The sequence below is a fragment of the Drosophila novamexicana genome, unplaced genomic scaffold (assembly GCF_003285875.2).
Source record: "Drosophila novamexicana strain 15010-1031.04,08,12 unplaced genomic scaffold, DnovRS2.1 tig00001292-arrow-arrow-pilon, whole genome shotgun sequence".
Lineage (NCBI taxonomy): Eukaryota > Metazoa > Arthropoda > Insecta > Diptera > Drosophilidae > Drosophila > Drosophila novamexicana.
The window spans coordinates 548,230-574,955 of NW_020824848.1; the positions used below are offsets into that span (position 1 = coordinate 548,230).

The 26,726-nt window shown below is 49.6% G+C and overlaps 3 protein-coding genes across 7 annotated transcripts; all 3 read right to left on the reverse strand.

Annotated features, from left to right (window-relative positions):
* Positions 1–399: 399 nt before the first annotated feature.
* On the reverse strand, positions 400–3,473 carry LOC115766972 (leucine-rich repeat-containing protein 15). Of its 2 annotated transcripts, XM_030711066.1 has the most exons (6): positions 2,395–3,473; positions 2,021–2,331; positions 1,814–1,962; positions 1,488–1,747; positions 1,126–1,408; positions 400–1,062 (listed from the first exon to the last, which is right to left on the reverse strand). In XM_030711066.1, exons 1-6 carry the CDS (start codon positions 3,069–3,071, stop codon positions 979–981), a joined length of 1,764 nt encoding a protein of 587 aa, XP_030566926.1. In that variant the 5' UTR covers positions 3,072–3,473; the 3' UTR covers positions 400–978. The 2 variants fall into 2 exon arrangements, with proteins under 2 accessions (XP_030566926.1, XP_030566925.1); XM_030711065.1 differs by having other exon boundaries at positions 400–1,408; positions 2,395–3,470.
* A 755-nt stretch (positions 3,474–4,228) lies between these two features.
* Positions 4,229–6,037, reverse strand: LOC115766918 (uncharacterized oxidoreductase YjmC). Its single transcript, XM_030710999.1, has one exon. The coding sequence runs from the start codon at positions 6,015–6,017 to the stop codon at positions 4,815–4,817; it is 1,203 nt and encodes a 400-aa protein (XP_030566859.1). The 5' UTR covers positions 6,018–6,037; the 3' UTR covers positions 4,229–4,814.
* A 124-nt stretch (positions 6,038–6,161) lies between these two features.
* LOC115766914 (dynein heavy chain, cytoplasmic) lies at positions 6,162–26,723 on the reverse strand. 4 transcript variants are annotated; one of them, XM_030710993.1, is made up of 14 exons: positions 26,397–26,723; positions 24,849–25,423; positions 23,956–24,790; positions 23,288–23,891; positions 23,112–23,217; positions 20,527–20,682; positions 16,411–20,466; positions 16,289–16,315; positions 15,057–16,215; positions 12,893–15,001; positions 10,538–10,736; positions 10,067–10,184; positions 6,404–10,008; positions 6,162–6,344 (listed from the first exon to the last, which is right to left on the reverse strand). In XM_030710993.1, exons 1-14 carry the CDS (start codon positions 26,638–26,640, stop codon positions 6,179–6,181), a joined length of 13,959 nt encoding a protein of 4,652 aa, XP_030566853.1. In that variant the 5' UTR covers positions 26,641–26,723; the 3' UTR covers positions 6,162–6,178. The 4 variants fall into 4 exon arrangements, with proteins under 4 accessions (XP_030566853.1, XP_030566854.1, XP_030566855.1 ...); XM_030710994.1 differs by lacking the exon at positions 10,538–10,736 and adding an exon at positions 12,251–12,446; XM_030710995.1 differs by lacking the exon at positions 16,289–16,315.
* Between the last annotated feature and the right edge of the window lie 3 nt (positions 26,724–26,726).

A 26,726-nucleotide genomic window follows, 5' to 3' on the forward strand; every position in this document is an offset into this window, starting at 1 on the left:
AGATTAATCTAGAGGAAAAACCATGGACAAAAAGCCAATCCTCGTGAACATCGGTTGAGTTTTGAACGAGTTATGGTGTGTGGAATATTTCGACCTGATTCTATATAGGATAGCGGGTAAGCCCCGGCTTTGCCCTTGACACGTGTAAAACACAAAGCCTTAAAAGCTATTTAGACATCGAGATGCTACAAAAAATATATATATATATATACTCTCCCACAATATACCGTATTTCATGGTGCAAAAATGTTCGATACTTACACAAATAACTCAAATTTTCCAACCTCCAGCCGGATTATTCCTGATGGAGTACAATGAATAGATGTAGTTGTTCAATTTGATGAGTTATATGCGAAGTTTGTCGAATTGGTGGATTTTGTTGAGATAAATAAAAAACAGTTTTTGATATATTTCCTATGGGTTATGGATGATGCATGATATGGTGATCCGATGTAGATGAGATGTTGGTTTTAATTTTTGCAGCATAAAAAAGTTTTCAAAACACCAAAGTTTCTTTTAACAATTCCAATTCTAGGTTTTATGACTGCAACTGCAAAAATAAAAGAAATCTATGTAGAGTATTTTCTAGATAGGTTTAAAGCTAAGTAAATCGTTTGCAAGAACACAGCAGACAGAGTATCGGACATGGCCATATAAATCAAATATTGATATTGAACAGGAATATAATATATATTCATATCTGATGGAAACGGAGGGTATTAAACAGGGCTGCAAGACTGGGTTTAAGCCGAACAGCTTCGAGCCAAACCTGGCTTTAAGACTTGGGAAATTGGAATTTCTAAAAAGAAAGCTGTGAACAGTTAGCAAAACCTGGCTTTAAGAATGTGTGAAAATTGAAATTTCAAAGCAGAAAGCTGGTTCGAATCGTATTGCAGCCCTGGCATTAAACGGATGCCCTGTCGAATAACTAACTAACTTGAGGATTTCTTTACTTTTGCAGTTATTTGTCGGGCGCATTTAATCGACGTGAACCTTCTTAATGGCCACGCTGGTTATCTCCGCCTCCTTGAGCTGCTCGTCCGTGGTGGAATTATAGATATGCTTCAAGTACAAATTGAAATAGTCGGTATAGTTCATCGGTGTGGAAATGCGATGTGTGCGCACCGGAAGCCGCGGCGACAGCGACAACATGCTCGCCCATTGGCCATCGCAGAGATCGTCATATCGCAGCAGGCCCACCTCGTGCCCGCCCAGATCTCCGGGGCCGCGGCACATCGGCTGCTGGCCATCCCAGAGCTTCACAACAAATTCCCGAATCCAGCGCGCCAAATACAAAGCCCGGCAGTCGCAGTGCCAAGGATTCTTGTCCAGCTTGACGGCGACCAGTTGGTTCAGACCGTGCAAAGCGCCATGCGGCAGATACATCAGCTTGTTGGAGTCGATGCGGCTAATGGGGAAAAGTAGGAAGAAAGTAGGCAAAAGTAGGATGAGCTTCCTTTGGCTTGGGGAAAGTTTCTTCAACTCACAGTTTCTCCAGCTGGGTGAGCGGCTCGAAGGCGCGCGCATCGAAGTGCTTGAGTATGTTGTTGTTGAGCATCAGGATTTTGAGGCTGTCGAGGCCCTTAAAGTCGTTGGCCTCCAGCGTGGTCAGGTTGTTCGAGAAGAGCGTCAGCCGGGTGAGTGCGCCGACCCGCAGGAACAGATCACCCGGTATGCTGGACAAGGAGTTCTGGCCGAGCAGCAGCTCATTTAGGTTTTTCAGCTCCGCAAAGGCTTGTCCATCGATCTGCAAGGAGAGAAACGAGTTGAGTTCATGTTAACCAAGTCCAAGATACCCTAGAAGGCAACTCACGTGGCTGATGCGATTCATGGTGAGGTCCAGGGTGATCAGGTTGACGAGATTATTGAATGTCGTGGCCGATATGGAGCTAATGCGATTGTTGTACAGATTCAAGGTGCGCAGACTCTTCAGGCCCTCAAAGAAGTCGTCTTCGATCTTGGCTAAAAGGAGTTTCAGATTATTTAAATTGAGATCAATAAAAAGGATCTAAAGCCTTACCAATTTGATTCCAGCCAAAGTCAAGGGCCTCGAGCTTGGTCTGGTATCGCATGCTGCCCGAGACGAGCTGCTCGATCCGGTTGCGCGACATGTCCAGCTCCTCGAGCATCAGCTGATCGCGCAGCAGGTTGGGCGGAAAGTTCTTGATCTGATTGTCGCACAAATTGATCACAGTCAAGCGTTGGGCATGATAGAAAAGCGATTCGGGCAGCAGCGAAATCTCGTTCTTGTGCAGATCGAGCAGATTCAGATTGCGCAGCTTCCAGAAGGTGCGCGCATCAATGTCCTCCAGCTGATTGTTCTGGATGCGACTGCAAAGGGAGAGGGAGACTCTCTTGGAATAAATCTCAAATGGATGGGGGCTTTATACTCACAGCTGCAGCAGACTGTCCAGATCCCGGAACAGATCGAAGGGCAGAAAGTCGAGCAGATTGTTCGATATGTCCAGCTCCTTGAGCAGCGTCAGCCCACGGAACGTGTCCTTGTGCAGCGTGGAGAGCACGTTGCGGGAGAGATCGATCGCAACCATATTCATGGGTATCACCTGGCTGACGGGCACGGTCTTGAGGTTCGTGTTCCAACAGGTGAAGCTCTTGGTGTCCGGATTGCAGCGACAGACACCGGACGTGCAATGGTTCCACTCGAGCTCGCTGCCGCTGGCCAAATGCCAAACGGGCTGCTCCACGGAGCGCAGCCGGCTCTCGATCTGCCGCACGCGCTTATCGAACTCGGCCGGATTAAACATGGCGCCAACTTCTCCGGCTGGTTCCCTGCCGGCGCTCGTCCTGCGTTTGGCTGTCTCCACAGGCGCCGCAGCCATCAGTGTGCTGAGCGTTCCATTGGGCAGCGCCTTGATCAGCATCAGCAGCTGCGTAATGATCCGCAGTGTCTCGCACGCATTCAGCGTGCAGTTGCGCGTGCCCGCCGAGAGCAGGGGCTGCAGATACCGCTGCCGGAACTCGTCCAGGGTCTGGCTCTCCGAGTGCGCCTCCAGCGTGAGGATCAGCAGCAGCCAGGTCCATGGGAATATCCAAATGAGCGAGCGCGACATGACATCCGACTATAGACTCCCTCGCGCGCTGCTTGAGCCTATTTATAGGCTCCCTTCAGCAGCTGCATAATTCGCGCAATTTGAGAAAATTTGCATTTTTTCTTTGCAGCAATTACCTTAAGTAGTTCAGAAAACCAGATGGGAACCCAGCTGAGCCGAAATACATGTGGCATATGCTCGCTTTTGCTGGCACTCTCCATTTCTTGCTTTTCCCACAACTATTATCATTTACTTAATATATTTATAAGATATCAGCATATAGTTATATGGCAATTACTTAAACAAAAGCAAGATTAAGGGTTCAGATCTTCAGCTGGTGTCTGCATTTATACACGAGACTGGGATTAGAACCAGCAACCTTACTTTTAGTTCAGTATACATATAACTTTTATATCTGTATCTATATTTCTAAGTCTATATCTATATCTATATCTGTATCTATATTTCTAAGTCTATATCTATATCTATATCTATATCTATATCTATATCTATATCTATATCTATATCTATATCTATATCTATATCTATATCTATATCTATATCTATATCTATATCTATATCTATATCTATATCTATATCTATATCTATATCTATATCTGTATCTATATCTATATCTATATCTATATCTATATCTATATCTATATCTATATCTATATCTATATCTATATCTATATCTATATCTATATCTATATCTATATCTATATCTATATCTATATCTACTTAGAAGAATAATTAAGCTTAATTGAGCAATAAAATAACCCTATCTATCAAAAAAGTTAGGGTATTACAAATTCGCTCTACTCAATTAAATTTTCAAGCACAATCGGAAAACGGAAATACGCTTGTCTTGGATTAACAAGACCCAGAAAAATACTGATTCGTTTGCATACAGACAGATAGACTTATCTACATAGAATCAATACTGATTATATATATATATATATATATATATATTTATATATATATATATTTATATATATATATATATATTTATATTTATATATATATATATATATATTTATATTTATATATATATATATTTATATTTATATATATATATATATATATTTATATTTATATATATATATATATTTATATTTATATATATATATTTATATTTATATATATATATATATATATATATAGGTAGTTAGTTTTGGGCACAGTTCGCCGAACATAAACTTAAAATTATTTATTACATTAACATGCAACAACGCCTGGCAAGAAGCTCAAGGCATGAGAATAATTTGCAATTATATAAATTAAATTTTTAAATTTCAACATAAATATGCAGTGTTGTTTAAATGCTTGTTATATCTATTCAGGAATTTGTCAACACTTGTTGGTAATATTTAACAGCGCCATCCGTTAACGAGTTGTCCTAACCACAAGTTGTACCTATTATTGAATCCAGACACGTTTTCTTAAATCCCTTTATACAATTGTTACACGTATTTACGCTACTCCCATTATTTTCCTTTGGTTGCATAACAAGATAGCTATATAGATGACGCTGTGAATTTGGCGGCGAATTCCTTGTGGCGCCGCCATTATACAACTGTTACACGTATTTAATACTCCCATTATTGTCCTTGGGTGCATAATCAAAAATAAACTCAATAGATGACGCTGTGAATTTGGGGGCGAATACGTTGTGGCGCCACCTGGACGTGCAACCAAAAGTTGCCACAAGCTGCGCTAGCTGGCGCCAGTTTTTTTTTACATGTACTCGTAATGTGCCATCTACATGCAGTGATATTGTGTGTTACTGGAGGCGAAGGCCAACTCCATAGGCTTGACGCACAGGAGATCCGCGATCCGTTTGAACTTGGCCAGCAGAACGTTGGGGAAGGGCAGCGCACCGAGGTCGTCCACGTAGTACATGTGCTGCTTCTCCGGCTGGCCGGCCATACGGACGGGCATGGCCTCGTCCAAGGGGCTGGAGGTCTCGATGCAGCGTCGAAAGTCGTCGAGACGTTCGTGAAAGTCTGGCACAAAGACGCACGGATCCAGGGCGAGCATGACCAGGCCCAGATTGGGATTGCAGCCGACCTGGCACTCCGACCACCAGCGCGGCACACGCGTCGCATAGTTAGCGCCGGACATGACGCCGCACAGCACATCAATCATGGCCGCCAGGCAGTAGCCCTTGTTGCCGCCTGCCGGATACAGGCGCTGGGCGCGCAGCGCCTGGCTAGGGAAGCAGGTGGGCAGCCCGGACTCATCCGCCGCCCAAGTTTTCGGTATAAACTCGTTCTTCATGTACGCCCACTCCACAGCGCCGATCTCCTTCATCGTGACGGCCATGTCCAGCATGAAATGCGAATGGGTTGCATCGGCGCCAAAGGCCAGGCAATTGGCTCCGAGGCTGGCGACCTGGGCGCCCGGCGCCATCAACATGGGCGCAGCATTCGACAAAACCAGGCTAATATAGCCCTTGGCCATGGCCCGGAACGCATACCAAGCGGCCATGCCGATGTGATGCGAACGCTTGGCCACCACGAAACCGATGCCCGATTTGCGCGCCTTCTCCACGGCCAGATCCATGCAATAGTTGCCCACAAAGACGCCCATGGCGCAGTTGCCATCCACATGCGCTGTGACCGGCGTTTCGCTGATTATCTCCGGATCCGCCGTGATGTCCACATAGCCCTGTTGCAGATCCCTCAGGTACATTTCCAGCCGATTGATGCCCGAGCCGTGCACACCCCGGTAATCCGCCGCGAGCAGAAAGTCGCTAATGGAACGCAGCTTCTCGAAGGGCACGCCCACCCGACGCAGGCAGTCATGTATGAAGCGTCGCGCCTCGGCCTCAATCACGAGCGAGGTATGCGTCACCTCGACGGGAGACTCCTGGGGCATGCGAACGCCTCCCAGTTGCCGCAGGCAACGCAGCCGCCAGGCGGAGCTCGCACGCAACAGCTGGCGACCGCATTTGCTCAACATGCTGGAATTTCTGGACAGGATTGCTCTACTGGTTGGGGTTGTTAGTTGTGTGTATACATATATATTTATTATTTTGGGATTGGGGGAAGTTTTCAAAACTGTCTATGGATTATACGATTATTTAAGTTTTGAATGTTGTTTATATGTGGAATACGGATATTTTAATTGAGGGCCGTGGACGTCAGAACGGCGACGCCGCGCTCATAGAAGCTGTGCGAATCTTGGCCAGCGGCCACAGCCAAATCGACGGTGAAGAGCAGTTCGGTGCGCGTCGAATTCAAGTAAACGGGCAAAGTTAGTTTGCTTACCCGTGGCTCCGATGAGATTCTGTAAAGGATTAGACATGAGTCAAGGCAGAGTTCGAGCTGGGGAAAATGAATACTCACTTGGCCCACTTGAGTATGGTGAGGGGCAGATCCATCATGATGGTGGACGCCAGCAGCAGCTCGTTGTTCTTGCACTGGGCGCCCTGCAGCTTCAGGCCGGTGACACCAAAGCTGCTGTCCTTTTGGTCGGTCTTCAAACCCGCATCCGTGATGGTCACGTCGAGGGTGAGTTCCTCCAGGGACCAGCTATTGGCCTGGGCCACACACTGCCTGGTTGCGGTGATGTATGCCTCCGGATTGAGCAGACCGCCCAGCCAGACGGGGAAGCCCTGCAGCTCCTTGGCGCCCGCTTGCGAGACCAACTGCGACACCTTCTGCAGCTGCTGGACGCGCATGCTAAAGTCCGTGATCCACTGGATGACGGTGCAACCGGCGGGCACGGTGTAGCGTTTCCAGCCTTTGGGTATGATGCCGCGCACCAGTTCGGAGAGCATGGAACGATGATGATTCGTTTGCTTCTTCTCGCCCTGGCAGATGAGCACCACATCCTGCAGATCTGAGATGACCGTCTGCAGCAGGCGGGCGCCGCTGGTCACCTCGCGCTCAAAGTACCGATACAGCGGATCCTTGATGTTCTCCACGGTGCGCTTGAGTACCTGCAAATTCTTGGGGAGCAGCTCCAGCCAGGCGGTGGCCGAGTTGTGCAGCGTCTTCATCCAGGACGGACGGCCGTCCTCGCTGCGTGCTACGGCCAGGGCCGACTGTTCGGACTGCTCCTCGACGCTGTAGGCTAGCTCGTCGTCATCCTCCAACTGCTGCATCTTCAACAGCTTGCTCACCAGATCCGTGCCGCGTGTCGTCAGCAGCACCTTCTCGGCATTGTTGGGCAGACCCAGCCAGGAGGGCGTTTGTCGATCGGTCAGGTTCTCGATCCACTTGAGGAAATGATCGCGCCGTGTGCCATCCGGCATGGTTATGTGCCGCAGGCCGCCCGAGGCGCCATCCACGTTCGCGACCAGGGCAAAGTCCGCCTCGAAGCTGCGTGCCGTGAACAGTTTCTTCAGGAAGGATTGCAGCAGGCGCTGATCGAAATCGTTGTCAATCTTGCCGCCGTAAATGGACTGCGAGAGCAGCGTGACCAGCGCATCCCAGGGCACCTTCTCGGGTGGCAAATTGGTGCGTCCCATGGCCGTGGTGTCGATCCAGGTGTCCAGAGTGTCGCAGGCGACGCGCAGATCCGACTCATTGAACTCGTACTTCTTGGCCCAGCCGAGGGGCACATAGCGCAGTCGCTCCTGGACGATGGCATGGAACCAGGCCAGCAGGAAATAGAGCCGGGCACGCTCGCTGGGCGTCTTCATCATGCGCGCTGCCGGCACTGTCGAAAAGGTGCGCAACAGATTGGCCCGGATGCCCGGCGGCGGCTCGAAGACGAAGATGCGGCCGGCGCGCAACAGATTGACGGGCACCTTGGGATTGATCTCCATAGTAAGGAACAGACGGAAACCGGAGTGCGGCTGCAGCGAGTGCATCTTCTTCTCCAGCTGCACGAGCCACTGCGGCGCCAGATGCACGTTTTTGAGCAGCACCCAGCGTCCTGTTTTGCAGGCCATATTGATGGCGCGTTCCGCCTGATTGAAGCCCTCCGCGGAGCCGATGGCAATGCTCGAGATTTGCTTGTTCTGCTCGGCGGCCAGATCATCCACACGACCGGACGCATCGAAGCCGGGCACGGAGCAGAGCAAGGCGGGCGTATTGCAGTTCAGCTGCTTGTCCACAACGGCCGTAAAGTCCAGCTCCTGCTCTGCATTCGGCATAAAGTCGACGCCCAGCACCGTATTGACCACATTGTGGGCGGCGGCAATAACGCGATCCGGCCGGAAGGCCTGTATGAGCAGCAGCTGATGCACCGAGCTGGATATGGCACTCAACGCCTTCGACTCGTCCCACAGCTGGGGCACACACTGCTCCGGGGAGCTCTGCTGCAGCCAGGCGCCCAGCTCCGGCATGGAGCGCACCTTCTCCACCAGCTTGCGGAAGATGGGCAGACGTGTGGCCAGACGATTGACGCCCTCGATTTGCTCCCCACTGAGTCCTTCGACGTGCGTCGGATTCGCCAGCAGGCCCTCGCGGCTGCGCAGGAAGAAATTGAACTCCGCATCCAGATTGGATTCTCCGGTGCCCTTCAGATGAATCTTGCACATGAGCAGCGCAAAGGTCAGGCGATCGTTGTGCAACATGCCGCGTGCCACGCGCTCGTAGCACACCTGGAACAGATCTCGTGTGACGATGCCCAGACGCTCCGAGTGATCGCTGCGACCCTCGAGCCGCGGATTATTGTACAGCACCGTCGAGAAAATGTCGAGGAACATCTTCAGCGAGTACTGGTACAGGAAGTGCACCTGATTCAAGCTGTCCATCGTGAAGTACATGTTGCTGCAGGCCACCGACAGCGGCAGATACTGTTGCGACACGGTTTCGATCTCTGCGATGACCTTGTCCGTCTCGTCGACCTTCTGGTTAATGTCGTAGGCCTCCTTCTTGAGCGTCTCCAGCGTTGTGATAACCGAATCGTCGTCCAGAATCTTGCCCTTGGCATCGTTCAGTGCCTGCAACAGACTCTTCTCCAGCTGGCGCAGACGCAAACGGAACTCGCCCTGCAGCTTCAACAGATCGGAGCGTTTCTCGTCAATGTCCGGACGCTCGGCCTTCAGCACCTGGTTCAGGCACTGCGATTGCAGCGAACTGCGCGTCACCGTGAAGTTAACGAACGTGACCCTCGAACAAATATCCGGCGGGAACTCAACTGTCGGGTCGCGTGTCGACAGGAAGATGACGAACGAGGGCGACAAATCGATATCCTGGTCGCCCAGCGTGATCAGCACACGGCCGCCAGTGCGACGAAGCTCGCGATTGAGCACGGGATTCAATATGGGATCATAGTTCTCGACATCTTGGACGAGCAGGGGATTGCCGAAACGCAGCGCCGACTCGAGGTTCTTGCGGAACGAATCGTCCAGGAAGGAGGTCTTCGTTATCTTCTTGCCCGCATACTCGTTCAACAGGAAGGTGGTCGCCTGGCCCGACGGATCAATGATTAGCGGATAACGATTGAAGCGCTTCAGCATGATGGCATTCTCGGTGCACAGATCGTCCGAGGGCAGGGCATTCGCCTGCCAACGCAGCCGCTCGTCCGGATTGGACAGATACTCGGTGCGCGCAATGTCCGCGCGATACTGTATGCTCGCCGACTGCAGATGCTGCGACCAGGTCGTGAACAGATTTAACCGATAATGCTGATCGAAATAGCCGCCGTAGGCGATGAAGGCGGCCGAGAGCAGGACATCGCCGACAATCGTGGACATTTGGGACTTGAATGTCTCGCTGGTGGACTCCCAGCGTTCGCGTTCGATATTCAAGCTCTTGAGCAGTGCGATCGAGCGATCGACCTTGGCCTGAACGTTCTCCAGATCTGTTTTAATGGCCTGCGCCTGCGAGATGAGCTGTGCGTACTCCTCCTTGTAGGCAGCAATGCTGCGCTCCAGCTGCTCGACCAGATCCTTTGTCTCCTTAGCGCTGTGCAAATTCACATCCGCCTGCTCCTCCAGCGAGCGCAGCTCCTCGCGCAGCGGCTCCACGCGCTTCAACATGTCCGCGTACTCGATCTACGATGGATGAGAAATTAGAATTTGAACGGGAACAGAAATTGAAGTGGAAACTTACCTGGGCAATGGCCCATTTAACCATGGGACCGCAGGCCATGCTGGCGCGATTGACCTTCTCAAAGTTGTAGTCCGGATTGCTCAAGTACTTGGACTTCATCTTCTCCCGGACCTCATCGCTGTGAAAGGCAGGAATTAAAGATTAATAAAGGGACCTTTAAAGTGTTGTCGGTTTATTTTGGTATGAACTGGGCAAGCAAAGCGTTTGGTTATTTGTGGATCAGCGCGAAAATTTAACCAAAACCAAAGAATACATGAAATTAAAGCCAATCAACCAGGTTTTGATTATGGATTACGGTTAAAAGCAAACACAACAAATAAAATATTTACAGACAACGCAGCTCGCTACGGGAAAGAACAAAATCTCATAACTAATAAAGAGGAGAATTTCTACGCTCCATAAAAAAAAAACAGAAGAGGATATCAAATCAGAACGAAAAGAAAAAGAGGAATAAATCTGTTTCATGCTTACGTTATGTTCTCGGTACCGAAGTTAGATACAATTGAATTAATGAAATTTTCACGCATTATCACGGCGCGTATCGATTTCCAATCGGTCGCATTCTCGCCCAGCAGCAGGCAAATCGATTCGAGTGCCAATTTCACCACGGACGGCGGATTCGCCATCGTTCGCACCTCAACGAGCTGCTGTTTGCGTATGGACTTCACGGCTGTGTGTTTGTTGTTTGATTGCGGTTTGGTTAACATGGAGGATCAGAATTATTATAAACGATAGCACACAACAAATGGCACTTAACTATATGTTATACTCTGTAGAATTAGCCTAACAATGTTATAATAACAAAGATTATTAACGATAATGCTCAAATATGGGCTATTCCAGGGTTTTGAGCTTGCATTTTTTATGGAAAAATCCAACAATCATGCGAATCAACTCAAGGGATTTGGCTTTCGAAGTAGGAAACAGAAGCATTCGACTTTTACTCTCGGATTTCCTGGCACCTTTTCTTTGTATATAAGACGGAAGAATTCTAGATGGAATAAGAAGTTATTGTTCTTATATATATATATCTATAAAAGCCATCACCTATACAAGACCAGACCGATCGGGCGTGTCCGCATAGGAGACACCCATAACCCACTTCGGAGTCAAGACTATATATCCCCAAAAATGAGATTTCTACAAATTTGGGGGGAACATGGGGATGTATCTAAAAAGTAGAATAATCTGGATCCGTGTAAGCTATACGAGAGAGAATTTGGTGTCTCTTGCTCTTCTTAGCATCGAGAAATCTAAATCTCTATCGATTTTTATCGATATCTTGGAAACAAAGTGAGTCATCGATAAAACTGTATCTTAAATTTTGGAGTCTCGATCTTAAAGTATCTGGGAGCGAGGTGTTAAACGGACGGAGGGAAAATGCGATTTCTATAATTTCGCAGGGACCGAGATGAGGTATCCAAAAATTGGGATAATCTGGATCTGTATAAGAGAGCTTAGTATCTAGCTCTTATAAGCACGATATCGATTTTAATTGATTTCTAGGAAACAATGCAAGTTATTGATGAAAATTTAGAGCCTAGATCTAAAGATCGATGCATTCGGACAGATGGACATAAATTAAATCTATCTTTGAGTTTTTATATATACTTTGTTGATTTTTCGATTTTAATCGTGGCGTAGCTCTGCCTGGAACTTCCCATATTAGAAATATGTTTGGGTATATTGCCTGCCTGACTTTAGTTTCCTGGTCACCACCTTGTTAAGGATTAGACAACGAATTCTTAACAGATCGGTCTTTAGTTTACAGCTATTCACATGATATAATTTACTTTAAGGTTTAAGGTTATGTATATAATATACCGTAAGTTAAGATATTTGCCAGTGCATTGCGTGTGCAGTGTGTGTGTGTGTGTGTAGGTATATGTGTGTAGATATACTAGTATATATTGCTGTTTAGTTATGTTATAGATATATATATATATATATATGTATATATATGATTGCGATCTGTACGATTTAGCCAATTAGTGTCACAACCTGAGATGATTTGAGGTTATGTTGAATGATGGGATATGATGGACATATATATATATAAATATATCTCTTATCAGATGATGATATGATGGATATATATGAATATATAGATATATATATATATCAGTTATCAGATGGTATATTATGGATATATCATGTGGGGTACATAGAAAGAGAGTTGCGTACGTGATCTTGTCAGTCTCCAAGTTAACAATCGACGATATGAAACTGTCTTTAACGAGTATGCCGCGTATGGCCTTCCAATCTGTGGCACTCTCATTGAGCAGCTCGCAGACCGATTCCAGCGCCAGTTTCACGACAGCCGGCGGATTTGCCATCGAACGCACCTCGGCCAGGTGTTTCTTTTTAATCGAGCTAACGGCTAACGATTGTGCGTGGTGTGTGTGTAAGTGTGTTTGTATGTTGGTGTGTGTGGGAGTATTGAATATATTATCACTCTTGTGTGAATTTACAGATAGATAAAATTAGAGCTAGACTTAGAGGATTCCTTTGAAACACGCCCCGAATAAATTTTCTTCTCACAAAAAACCGTTGATCACCATTGTCTACCCAATTAAATTTACATTTATCGATCGAAAGGTAAGCAAAAAGTTTGCATTCACCCGATTCTCCCCAATTGTCCCATGTTGTGACTGGATTTTGCCAAAACCCTAGATAATTTCCATTCAGTCAGTTAGTTGGTCGGGAAAAACTCACGTATGTTTATAGCTAACTAAAGTTAGAGCTAAACTTAGGTTCAACTAATACGTAGATAAAGTCTTACAGCGCCCCGACCCGCCCGAACCAATTGGCATCCGAAGAACTCACCTTGTTGCGCCTCAATGACGGCGGGCTCCACTTGGGCCAGATCGGCCATGACGTACTTGCGCTTCTCTTCGATCTTGACCGTTTGGTCCGCTAGCCGTATTTGTATCTCCTGCGATTGGATCTTCTTCTTCTCGGCCTCCTGCTGATCCTGGAACATTTGCTTCAGCTTAGCATTGGCCGCCTCGTTCTTGGCCTGCAGCTCCTGCTTCTTGACCGCCAGCGATTTTTGCATCTCTTCCACCTGCTCCACGGTCTCCGCAATCTTGTTGAGACCCACGTTCAAGTGCAGCTGCTGCTCCTCGAGATCGCTGCGCTTCTCATTGTACAGCTTGACAAAATGATGGATAAAGTCGAGATAATGACGCGGCGTCACCGCCATGGTGCGTCCGCCACGTTTAGCCAGCCGGGCGTTGGCCTGGTGCAGGGTCTGATGCACATAGACGCAACTGTTGATGACGGCATCGCGATGCGTCGGATTGGCGGGCACCAATGGACACACCGAGGGGAAGAAGTCCGGTGGCGACCAGTTGGGCTTCTCCAGATCCACACGCGTCGTGAACTCCTTGCCCACTTGGAACAAGGCCGAGTCCGACCAGTCACCGAACCAATTGAGCACACAGCGATTAAACAAGGCCGGCGATGTGGCCGCGCGATCCTTAAGGCCATCGGTCGATGGGTTCATGGTGAAGACAACGTGAAGATTGCGCATCACCTGCTGTGTGAACCACTTGTACAGCTCATCACTGGAGTCGAGCATCAGACCCTCGCGCTGGGCGCCCTCTTTGCATTGGGTCATCAGTGTGGTGTACTCGTCGCCCTCGAAAAGGCCGGGCACCTCGCCGTTGGCCAGCAGCGTGTTCATGCGCTCCAGGAAGCCAGAGTCCAGAACATTCGATTCGTCCAAAATGAAAGCGATTTTCTCGTCCTTGCAACCGGAACGGCGCAGCACACAGCGCAGATCCTCGTCAAAGTCCTCGCTGGTGTATTTGTTGTGCACCTTGATCTGGAATATGGACAGGCCGTTCATCCAGGCCACAAAGCGCGACAGCGTCGTCTTGCCCGCCCCGGAGACGCCGATAAGCAGCAGATGACCCTGCGGCTGGCGGAAGATACGATCGATGCGCAGCACATGGTCGAGCACCTCGTCGAACAGCACTAGCGGCACGTCCAGCTCCTCCTCGTAGAAGACCTTGAGGCGGGCACGCACATAATCGCGTAGTTCTTCGCGATTCACCGGCATGTAATCCTTGGACAGCCAATTGCTGTAGAGGATGGGCCTTTGCAGTGCCTCCTCCTGATTGATGCCCGGGAAATGCTTGTGTCCGACCAGATCGATATTCTCATTGGTCCAGCGGCGCTCGGAATCGTCGACCAAACGATCCTGGAACAGACGCAGCGCCTCGTGCGCCCATAGACGCACCAAACCCTCCACGGGCAGCGAGTCCAAGGGTCGTATGGCCTCACAGATGCCGCGCACCCAACGGGTCATCTCACGTGGCGAGTACACATAATGCGGCTGCATGTCCTGCGTAAAGCGATCCTGCGACGCCAAATAGAACTCGACCATGGCATTGGTGAGGGGCTCGGCATAGCCGCGTAAGGCTGGCATTAGACGCAGCATGGCGCGCGAGAAGGTGCCGTAGATTTGCTTGAGCGACGTCTCGCCTGGGTAGTCCACGTATATGATGGGCACATGCCGCAGGAAGCGATGCGAGAGCGGCTTGCGACCGGGATCTGTGGGCGGATTACAAGCACCCACAAACTGAATGCGCTCCAGCGAAACCCAAGCCTGATCGTTGGCGCGATAGAAGCCCTTATGCTCGACCAGCTGACGCAGGAACGAGATGACGCGCTGCGTCCCATAAGAATCCATGTCCGGTAAATTGATCTCGTCGCAGAAGAGCACCAGCCACTTGCCAATCTGGACGGGGGAGAGAACCACGCCGTTTGGTGTCTTGCGGTACTCGCAATAATGATCGAACGTCTTCAGCAGCAGCTCCGGCGTTGTGGCCGATGAGAAATTGAGACCCACGACCTCCATGTCGGGCAGGGCACGCAGTGCCGAGAACAGCGTCATGGTCTTGCCGGAGCCAGGCGGACCGCAGAGCACTAGGCAGGGATTCACATGAATATTGTAAATATTGTACTCTCCTTTTGGACTTACCCAACGGCTTGTGCTCGGCCAGCCACGTGTAGAGCAGCGACTCGTGCCGCACCGTGTCCAGCGTGGGCACCACAATGTCGGGCGAGGCCACCTTGTGTGTCTCCACTTCGATGACCGGCACCTTGTTGCTCCAGGGCACCCATTCGCCGTTCATGCTCACCTCGTAGTCAATGATAGGCGCTCCGGCTGCACCTGGTAGCGGCACCGTGGTCACGCTGCGCACAAAGTCGCCCAGATCGATACGCACCTTTAGCTTGGCATCGCCAGCGAATGACCAGAGCACCGAGTAGACGAGTGCCTTGGGTATATAGTGCTCCAGCTGATCGGCGGAGCAGGGAAAATCAGGATGCTGTGCATTAAAGTTGAGCACATTGCGCGCCGACTGATTCAGCATGGAGAACAGGGAGCTGAGGGCGCGCAGGCGCGTAAAGTCCATGATATGCTCCTGATCCATGGCATACTCCAAAGTGCGCACCACAATGCCATCGGCCGAGAAGAAGGGCTGCAGCAGCAGGGCAATGTCGCGTTGCACTTGCAGAGAGGGCGACACCTCTTCCTCCTTGTCCTTGGCGCCGCCAGGCTTGATGACGCCCACAAAGTCCTCGTCGCCATCCTCCAGGGGTATGCTGCGCAAACGGGACAAATAATTCTCGAATATCATCTCAGTGGAGAGCACATCCTCCGAGAACCAGACCATGCCGCAACGCGAAACTGTCGCCAGCGTCGCAAACTTCAGATCCTGCACCTCGAACATGACGCGCACGTTAGGCGGCAGCGAGAGGCGCTCGCCATTGGGCAGCGTCAGTAGTTTGTTGTCATCGAGCACGGAGTTGAGATTTTCGACCCACTCGGGATCGACATCGCCGTCAAAGATGATCCACTGCCGTTTGTTTATCTCGCCGCGCACATTGTCGATAATCTTGCGCAGAATGTGCGTAAACAGGCCGTCGGTCCATTCGCGCGTGTTCGGATCGAGCACACCGTAGAGCGCCTCCTTCGATATAGCTTTGGGATCGATTACGTGAGCCACGCCCTCAACGCCCTCGAAGCGTTCCAGTGCCTTGAGCAGGGTGCGCCAGGCCGTCGACTTGCCGGAGCCGGAGGGGCCAACCATCATGAGGCCATGATTCAGATTAGAGATTTGGTAAAGTTGCAGCACCTGGACGGGCACAAGGATAAAGTATTAATAAGTAATGTCGAGAAGCGAAGACTTTTGAATGGAATTTAGTTACTTTGTCGACCCAAGTGGAGCCGAGTCCCTTTTTGGTAGTGGTGGTTAGTAGGCGTGTGTGAGGCGAATCAATGTTATGGACATGGACTTATAATAAGACGGACTCTTTGGCCACAAGCTTACCTTCTCCATCCAGGCAGCGCCCTGTTCGTCACCCTCGCCGCAAACGAGATAATCCTCCTGGCACACCTTGCGTATCTCCTCCTTGAGGCCCTTCATCTCGGCGCGTGTGTAGCCCACATTGGGGAACACATCGCTGAGCAGCGAGAAGAGCAATGGGATATCCTCGGCGACCAGCTTGGGCACCATGGTTTCGCACACCGACTGTATGAGTATCTCCTGTTCGGGCAGATTCTCGGCCACGGAAGCTTCATCGATGTTCTCCTCGCCGCGCTGACGCATCTGCTCCTTTATCTTCATGATGCGATCACGCTTCACATTGCCCGCCGAGATTAGCACGGACTTGAGCGCACGCAGACCAAAGTCGTAATGGCTCTGGTTGGACAGCTGCTCGTCGCAGAGCTTGAAGAAGGGCACAATCTTGCAGGCCAGTTTCTCAGCCGAGCGGAAGCCCTGCGAGAAGAGCATCACTTCGGCAATTAGCTGACGATCGGGCGTGGTCATAGCCAGCGAACGGAACAGTTTCTTCAGATTGTCGGGCAGATTGGAGCGGCCAGCGTAACCGGGATTCATGGTGATGAATATGGCCATGTCCGGCGAGACGCGCACCTGCTTGCCCACGAGCTCCACAGTGATGCTCTCCTTGTTGCTGTCCATTTCGTACTTTAGCGCCTCCTGGATGGTCTGGATCTGTTGCGAGCAGGCGGAGAGCATGCGCTCCTCGAGACGATTGAACTCATCGAAACAGCCCCACGCGCCCACCTGGCAGAGGCCGACAAAGATGCGGCCCATGGCCTGGAAATCGAACGTCTCGTCACAGTTGAAGACGAGCACAAAGCGGCCCAGCTGGTTGCCCAAGGCCTTGACGGATTCGGTTTTGCCCGTGCCCGCAGGACCGAACGGCGAGCCGCCCAGGCGAGATTCCAGCGCCTGTGTCATAGTCAAATAGCAGCGATCCGTTAGCGGCGTCTGCACCAGCCGGTCCTGCACGCCCAGATACTCGAAGCCGTAGAAGAACCGGGCATTGGCCATGTGAATGGTCAGCTGCTGGAGCACCTCGGTCTGGCGGGGATCAAAGTAGAAGCGCATCTCGCACAGCCACTGGAAGGATTTGGGCGAGGTGACCCCATTGGTGATCAGGCGTCGCGTAACCGTGCGCTTGTGCACAAACTCATTGATCAGATGCTCCAGCTTGCGGCGACGCAGAGCCGGCTGCTCCTGCAGCACCGAATCGGCCAGCACGTTGAGCGTCCGCTCCACATTGCCCAGCACGCGCTGCATGGGCTTGCCGTCGTTGCCCTCCGAGGCCTGCTGCAGGGCGGCCTCCACGTCCTCGGACCACAAGATTTGGGCAGCCAACACAACGATTTGGGCCTGATACTTGTCACACCATTCCATGTACTTTTGGGGATCGATTTTGCCGTCGCGGAACTGCTTAATGTCCTGCACGGCCTGGGCCAGCAGCGAGGCGAGCGTGAAACGCATTTGCTTCTCCACCAGAGAGAGCCATTCGTTGATCTTGGGATGGTCAACGGTGGAGACCGGATTAATGAAGTGCACCTCCTCGCCTTCGCGCGATGATATGCCCAAGATGACATTGTTCTCCTCGTTCAGCAGGATGGCAGCGACGCCGGCGAACATCTTCTTGAAGTGCTTCTGCAGGCGGGCAATGTTCTTGCTGTTGCCGATGATCTCTAGTAGATCCTCATCGCCCACGAAGTAGAAGCGCGGGAAGGAGGTACGCTCCCGCTCCAGATACTCGCCGAGCGCCTTTTGAATCTTGCCCAGCAGATCGGCCAGACGCTCCAACGAACGCTGCACGGCCGGAATGTTCAGCACATCCATGACCTTGGGCGATTTGGTTACCTTCTTCATCAGGCCCAAGAACTCGGAGCTAATGCTCTGGAAACGCGAAGTCTCAACGGGCAGCAGGGTCTTGATGTCAGCACTGCCCGAGAAAATGCCCTCCAGATAGACCCAGCGACGCTGCACATCGATCCAGACATCGAACAGGGCATTAATACGATTCAGTTTTTCCTCCCAGGTGAGTGCCTCCTCCTCGAAGACCTTGTAGTAGGGCGACAGCTTCATGGCGGCCACCGAGTTAATGTGCTCCTTCACCTTGTTGAACAGATCGTCCCAGCCGCGTATGATGCGGCACTTGTTCTGGTAGTTGATCAGATCCAGTTCGTAGTTTTGCCACGATTCGCGCACCTGCTTCAAGAACTCCTCCAGCGCCATTTCGCCCTGGGCGACCAGAATGATGTCCTTGACAATGCCCTCGTTCTTCTGGAGATTCACGTCCCACACCTGGCCCAGCGTCAGATCCGAGATGACCCAATTGACGCGCAGCTGCTTGGTTAGCTGCTTCCAATGGCGCTCCTTCAGGGCATCCGACTTGAGCTCCACAATCAGCATGTTCACCTTGATGTAGCTCTGGATGAGCTTCTTCACGTACTCGTACGACTCGTACATGCGCAGACGGGCGGGCAGCTCCTTTAGCTGCGCCATCATCGCCTCCAGCTGCTGGCGCAGCTTACGCGGCTGCACCGAGAGCCAGGGCTTTTCGCGCGTCTCATCGATCTGGGTCCATACCTTGGAGAGTTCGCTCCAGACGCCGCGCAGATCCTGCAGCTCCTCGAGGGCCACATTCATGCGTTCGGCACTGTTGTTGGGCACAGCCGATTCCTGCAGTTCGAGCGCTTCCTTGGCCTTGGCCACATTGTCGCGCTCCTCCTTGAGCCGTGAGTATTTGCTCTCAAAGATTTGCAGCTGCTGCAGCGCATCATCGGGACGTATCTTGCCGCCCGTGGGCTTGGTTTTCTCCCAGTCATTGAGGAAGTCGACGGTGCGCGTCTCCACGGCCTTGTCCTCGGCCACAATCTTAGCCTGCAAGCTGGCCACCTGCGTCTGAATGGCCGTATCCTTGCGCTTAATAATCTCATTAAAGGCGGACCACTCGCCCTCGATATTGTCCACGTGCAGCCAGTTGTTGGGAAACTGGAAACGTTGCCGCTCCAGAATGCGCTGCGCCTCGCGGAACACCTCAACCTGCTTGTCCCAGGCAATCATGTCCTTCTTCAGCGACTGCACATACGTTATAAAACTGACCGCATCCGAGGTGCTGGCCGCTTCGATGCTCTGCATCTCGAGATCGGTGCGCGACTTGGACACCTTGCTGTGGAACGTGGTCATCTCGGTACCCAACAGTGTGCCAAACTTGCCCAGCGCCTCCTTGTGCCACGAATCATACTTGAGCGTGACTTTGGCCTGCACCTTGGCGTAGTCAATGATGATGGCGCCGTAGGCGCGACGCGTGTCCGACGTGTCAAAAGTGGTGCGCGACTGCTTAATGTCGTTGAGGCACTTGATCCACAAGTTCACATCCTCGCCCAAGCGGCCGTACAGCGTATCCGCCTGCAGATCCCACAGACTCTGGTAGCGCAGCCATTCGTCCACATAATTGCGCACTTCGCTGATCTTGTGCTCGATGGCGCCGTAGGCGTTCTCTAGGACCTTGCCTTCCGGCAGCTTTGTTAGCAGATTGCGATAGGTTTGCGAGACGGGCTTCTCGAGGCCCACCTGGTAGCGTGTGCTCTGCAGGCGCACCTGTGAGGTGACAATAGCCTGCCAGGCGAAGAACTGTTGCATGATCTGGAAGCGGGCCTCCTCGATCGACGGATACAGATACATTTGCTGATTGGTGATGCGAATCTCGTGCACTGCATTCTGCACCTGCGGCTCACCGCCCAGCTTATGCGTGGGCTGTGCGGGTGCGTCCGTGTCCATGGAGGTGTCCACTTCCTTCTTGTTGCCAGTCAGGGCCTCGGTCCAGGCTTGAATGCCCGCCTGCAGACGCAGGGCTAGCTTCTTCTCCACCTCCTCGTCGAGGCGCGTCACCCAAACACTGAGATTCGAGTATTGACGCAGCGACAGATCATCAACGGCGTGCTGAATCTTGGAGAGTATCTCCACAAAGGTCGCCGCGCTGTACGGGCACGTTTCCAACGAGCGCACGTCCACATCCAGCTGCTCCTCCACCACGAGCAAGTCGTCGACCTGGAATATGTGTTAACTTAGAGATTGTTTTTTTTTTTTTGTTAAAATTTCGTTTCTTACCTTCTCCTGGAACTGTGTCACGCACTCGGAGAGACGCAGCACATAGGGATCCAGCTTATACGACTCCCAGATGAGGCCCACGCCCTCGGAGACTAAATTCAAGACCTCCTTGCGCAGACCAGCGACCAGGGGCACAATGCTGGCGCGATCTTCGATCTGTGTGAAGGTTAAAGCTCATGAGTATATGCTCTTTATGGTTTAAGGGATTAAGTGGACTCGTAAAATGCATGCGGGACTTGAACAATAACAATAATAATAAACAATAGCAATTACTTTTGGAGCGGCACAAACAACACTACCTTGAATACTGAATTTAGTGCTAGACTCCTATTATTAAGCTGCATGAAAGAAAGGTTGTTGGTTGTTTTTTGGTTGATTTAAAAAGGTTGTACTGTCTATGTAAGTGATAAGATGTGAGATGTGGATTGTGGATTGTGTCTCGTTGTGTGGTGTCAATAACAAAATTCAAGCTGCACGTCAGGTGCAAAGCAATGCAAAAATAAAGCTTATTTTCCCATAGGAAATAAATATACTTTATGCATATGTCCTTTTACACAAAGTAGGTTAAGGTAGCGTATTTTAGTCGGAAGTGCCCGACTAGGATCTTGTAGCTTCCTTCTATACATATAAAAAAAACCAGACACACGGATCTGTTTATTCTCCTCTTAATATATATATATAATAGCGGGTATACCCGGCCTTGCCCGTGGTACGTATAACATAAAAGAAAAACAAAGGCCAACCCAGATTTAGATTGATCTAGAGGCCAAGCCATGAACAAAAAGCTAACCCTCGTGAAAATCGGTTGAGTTTTGACCGATTTATTGAGGTGACAAATTTTGATCCATGTCTACATCCGAATCCTAGGGGTAAGATTTTGGCATGAATTTCGACCAAAAAATGTGTGTCCAGTGTGTTTAAATGCCAGATTATTAAAAGAGAAAATCCATGAATAAAAAGCCAACCCGCATGAAAATCGGTTGAATTTTGACAGAGTTATGGATGTTGGAAATTTCAACCTATGTCTGTCTATGTACACAACCAAGGGGTGAGATTTTGGCATGAATTTCGACCAAAAAATTTGTGGTCAGATTTAAATGCCAGATTTTTTAAGAGGGAAATCCATGAATAAAAAGCCAACCCTCATGAAAATCTATTGAGTTTTGACCGATTTATGGAGGTGAGAGATTTTGACCCATGTCTATATCCGAATCCTAGGGGTAAGATTTTGGCATAAATATCGACCGAAAAATGTGTGGTCAGATTTAAATGCCAGATTATTTAAGAGAGAAATCCATGAATAAAAAGCTAACCCTCGTGAAAATCGGTTGAATTTTGGCCGAGTTATGGATGTGGGAAATTTCGACCTATGTATGTCTATGTACACAACCAAGGGGTGAGATTTTGGCATGAATTTCGACCAAAAAATGTGTAGTCAGATTTAAATGCCAGATTTTTTAAGAGGCCAGGCCATGAATAAAAAGCTAGCCCTCGTGAAAATCGGTTGAATTTTGGCCGAGTTATGGATGTGGGAAATTTCGACCTATGTATGTCTATGTACACAACCAAGGGGTGAGATTTTGGCATGAATTTCAACCAAAAAATGTGTAGTCAGATTTAAATGCCAGATTTTTTAAGAGGCCAGGCCATGAATAAAAAGCTAACCCTCGTGAAAATCGGTTGAATTTTGGCCGAGTTATGGATGTGGGAAATTTCGACCTTTGTATGTCTATGTACACAACCAAGGGGTGAGATTTTGGCATGAATTTCGACCAAAAAATTTGTAGTCAGATTTAAATGCTAGATTTTTTAAGAGGCCAGGCCATGAATAAAAAGCTAACCCTCGTGAAAATCGGTTGAATTTTGGCCGAGTTATGGATGTGGGAAATTTCGACCTTTGTATGTCTATGTACACAACCAAGGGGTGAGATTTTGGCATGAATTTCGACCAAAAAATGTGTAGTCAGATTTAAATGCCAGATTTTTTAAGAGGCCAGGCCATGAATAAAAAGCTAACCCTCATGAAAATCTGTTGAGTTTTGACTGATTTATGGAGGTGAGAGATTTTGATCCATGTCTATATCCGAATCCTAGGGGTAAGATTTTAGCATGAATTTCGACCAAAAAATGTGTGGCCAGGTTTAAATGCCAGATTTTTTTAGAGGCCAGGCCATGAATAAAAATCTAACCCTCGTGAAAATCGGTTGAATTTTGGCCGAGTTATGGATGTGGGAAATTTCGACCGATGTATGTCTTTATACGAAGCCAACCAGTAAGAGTTTATATATGTAATTATTTACATACAGTTGCACAAAACTAACTTGCACGGAACTAGAAACGGACAGATGGACAGCACAGATGGACTACACAGTTGTGTCAGATCAAGAATATGCGAGACATATTTCAAAACATAATTACAAATGCCTCTGCTAGGGCATAACAAGAGAGCAGTTAAAAGTTGGGTGCAATAGACATATGCATAAACGAGAGTTAAACGGAGCAATTGCTCCAGCTGTGGTAATGGTGAATGTGTGTAGATGGTATTGGTGGTGTAATTGTGCAGTGTGTAAGTCAGAATATTTTACCTTCTCCAAGGTGCGCTCGTAGGTGCGAACGCTTTCAATCAGGGATATTGCATAGGGATAAATCTGGTTGGCCTGGTGAGCTTTGTTGACAATGGTTAGTGGAACCCTATAAGAAAGAAATTGGCAATTAAATACCAAATGAAATATTGTCTTGTAATAAATTATAATTCGCTCACCTGAAGCCCAGGTTCTTAATGTTGCGCACCTCCTTGGCCAGCGTAATGATCTCTGGCAGAAAGTTAACACGCAAACGCAAAACATTGCCGCGTCCAACGCGCGAGCGTGTCGATTCGATGGTGAAAATGCGGCCGGAGCTGCCAAAGTTGCGCTCCTGCACCTTGCGTGCCCATTCGTGGAACACGTCCGAGATGGATAGCTTGGCGCGGAAGCTGTCACCATCGGCCTTAAGTTTCTGGCCCTCGATATGCGTCTCCCAGCCCTTGCCCAGCACATCCTCGACACGCTTCAGATACATGGTCAGCTGGTTGTCTATTTGACGCGCCCAGATAATGGAGCCCGCCACCGGTGGAAGATCACGCACCGAGGACAAGCGGCAGCTTTTACTCTGCGGATACTGCACCTTGAACTTCTCGTGCAGCGCCTCAATGTCGTCCTTGACACGCTGTATCAGTTGCGTCTGGTACTCGCGAATGGCGCCACGGATGTGCGGACGCACAAACAGCGCATTGAAGCGTGAGAAGATGCGGAACATCTCGTTGGCGTTCTTTGCTGTGCCCAGCTGGTCGCGCAAATGCGCCGTGATGCGCGTCTCCACGCGATCTGCAAGGCACAGAGAAAATGTTTTAATTATTTAGTTGTAAATTGCTTAAATAGTTTCACCAACCGATCTTCTCCTCGTAGCGCTTGACAGCAGCCTCCCAGGCTTCGGAGCCCTCCTTGGTTATGTCCAAGCAGTCCACCTCCTTGACATTTTCATAGGCCAAGTTGACCTCTTCGATGGCATTTGCATCGGCGGCATCCAGGCTGTACGGCTGCTTAGTTTCCACGGCGTTGCCATCATCGTTGGCCGCCTGCTTGGTGGGTCGCAGCACACGTAGAATAACGGTGCGCAGCTGTTCGTGCTGTCGCCGGAACTTACGCATATGCTCCATGCGTGTCTGCAGCTTCTTGTGGGCTGGGGAAACGCGCCAGACCATTTTCAGATGCTCGTCGCGCTTCTTCTTCACAATATCACGCAACAGACCCTGAAGCTTGTCGTACTCATCGTCCCAGCAGCTGAATATCTCGAAGCACTGGTTCATTACACGCTCGAATTCATCGAAGGGAATGTGCATTAGCCGGCGGGTGCCCAGCACCTTGAGCAGCTGCTGCGACAAATCCCGCGAGATGGCCTCAATCAATTTAAGGCAGCGCTGGATTGGATACTTGGTATTCCGCACTTTGCGCAAATGTGAGAAAATCTGCTGCACAGCTGGTCGAATCTTCTCAAGCTCCGTTGCCGACAGCAGATCGTTAATGGGGAAGTCTTTCATCAACGGATTGTAATCGGCCACAGTGGCCAGCGCCTGCTTGAGGCCTGTGTCCGTGTCAAAAGAAACAGTTGCATGGAAGCGCTTGCCATGCTTGAGTATGTCCAGTGTAAGTGCCACCTCTGGAGACTCGCGTTTCTCCTGAATGCGGTACAAAGCACGCTCCAGATTCAGCCAGAACGAGATTTCCTGGAAATAACACATTTATTAGCACCTGCCAAAACCAATTTGCTGAGAATTTCTTTACCTGTAGCGCTGTGCCGGAGCCGGGGTCACGATTCAGCTTGGTGACTTTCTTGATTTCGGTAATCCAGCGATTCACGCCGTTTTGCAGCTGATTGAGAAAAGACGAGTCCTCAACCCTGTCGCCAAAGTCCACCACCTTGGCCTTGTGGTTCTCATCGGCGCATTTGCGTATGACCTGGTTAACTATCGGATGGGCAGTCAGCGTAATCTCCGGTATGTCAATGTTCTGCTGCAAATGCAGCAGGCCCATCTCTAGCTCTGCCAGCTTCTTCTCCACTGATGGCGCCATCTTGTCGCCATCGCGATCAGCGCGTCCAGACTCCTTGACGTACGACTTGAAGTACGGCGCCAGCGATTTGCTGATGAACGCATGCAGCGTCTCGTAGGGCGAGCCGTCCGAGAAATTAATCAATCGCAGCTGCGAGTGAATAGACTTGTCCGCTTCGACGACTACGCCACGCTTGATGCAGGCCAGCGATGCCATGCGGCTGTTGGTGAAGTGCACATCGTTGCTGATTTGATAAGTCACCTGCTCCTTCTCCTCCTCTCCTTCCGCCGGTTGTTCGCTGTCATCCTCTATGCAATAAAATTAGAGGCGGCCGATAATGAGAACCAACAAACATTCGACCTATTATCAAGTTTTCCCCTTCAGCCACCACATTTATGTCAATGCACAATTATTATCTGGCCATGACGCGACCGCAATGCCATTGACACAAATTCATTACCAAGGTGACAGCCTTCGAAATTTCAGCGGCCAAGGTGAAACCTTCAAAATTCGTGCATTCAAGGTCTGAACCTTGAGCGTGCGTTGCTCCCACATCGCCTGACCCTGATGCGGGCAGCATTCAAAGTCGCAAGTCAATGAAATGTACATACAACCGGCCCAAGGTCACGTTGCTTCCGCAAACAAATCGAAAAACAGCTGTCGTTTGGTTTTTTTTGCAAGTCGTGACCGGCAAGCTGCGCAGCGTCTGGCCACACTAACCGTGCAACAGGTTGGCAGCACTGCGCAGCCGTCATAGTCAACTAAACTAGAAGTTTGTTAAAGTAACTTGAAAACTTGCCGACGTGACGTCACTATCGCCTTAGCGTAGTATTCACTGCAACACATATGCATATTAAACATATTTAAACGATCTTAAAATACTACTGTTTGACATAATTCGTATAAAATCCTATAAGCTAATTAATCTAAACATTTTCATGACAATTTAAATCTTTTATACAGATTGGGTATGTAGTGACGTCACCCACATATTCTACACGCAACAACCTGTTTTTTCATTACCATGAAAGCTACTTCTGATTCAGCTGGCATGATGTCATGCGCACTAGCAATCACCGAAAATATGAAAAAAGACAATTGCCAATTGATTTTTAACAATAATGTTGCGCAGGCAACTTGCACTTTAAAAAAAAATGCAATTGTAGACTAAAACTATGTTCATTGTAAGAGTAACACACACTTTACATTTTCTATGAAATTTGCCATGCGGGCCGGCGACGCCATTTTGTTCGAATGAAAAAAAAACATTTTATTTCTTACCTTTAATGCAATTTCGCTGAACATATAGCGCCTGCACTTGGGGATCAGACAGAAACTTGCGAATAGTCTCCTGATTTACTGGATCGTCCAATGCATTATTTAATGAGTCCGGCACAACATCCTCCTCCGGTAATAAAATGGTGACAGCCTTGCGCAAGTAATTTGCAAATGCATCATAGTTGGCAATCGACAGGTTTACGGCCGGATCCACCGATGTGTCGGTGTTATCCAGCGAGTCGCCCATCGTTTTCAACTATTTTTGCACTTTATTGAATACTTTTATGTATTAAATATTAACTTTTTCACACCACTTAAAAATTTGCACGCCCT

Bases quoted from the DNA above. Each gene is read 5' to 3' on its own strand.
- LOC115766918 (XM_030710999.1), bottom strand. From the start codon at position 6,017: ATGTTGAGCAAATGCGGTCGCCAGCTGTTGCGTGCGAGCTCCGCCTGG.
- LOC115766914 (XM_030710993.1), bottom strand. From the start codon at position 26,640: ATGGGCGACTCGCTGGATAACACCGACACATCGGTGGATCCGGCCGTA. The intron at 20,467-20,526 runs GTAAGAAACGAA...CACATATTCCAG, and splicing joins TGACACAGTTCCAGGAGAAG to GTCGACGACTTGCTCGTGGT. The intron at 10,009-10,066 runs GTAAGTTTCCAC...CATCCATCGTAG, and splicing joins TTAAATGGGCCATTGCCCAG to ATCGAGTACGCGGACATGTT.
- LOC115766972 (XM_030711065.1), bottom strand. From the start codon at position 3,071: ATGTCGCGCTCGCTCATTTGGATATTCCCATGGACCTGGCTGCTGCTG. The intron at 2,332-2,394 runs GTGAGTATAAAG...CTCCCTTTGCAG, and splicing joins CTGGACAGTCTGCTGCAGCT to TCGCATCCAGAACAATCAGC. The intron at 1,409-1,487 runs GTGAGTTGAAGA...TTTCCCCATTAG, and splicing joins CTCACCCAGCTGGAGAAACT to CCGCATCGACTCCAACAAGC.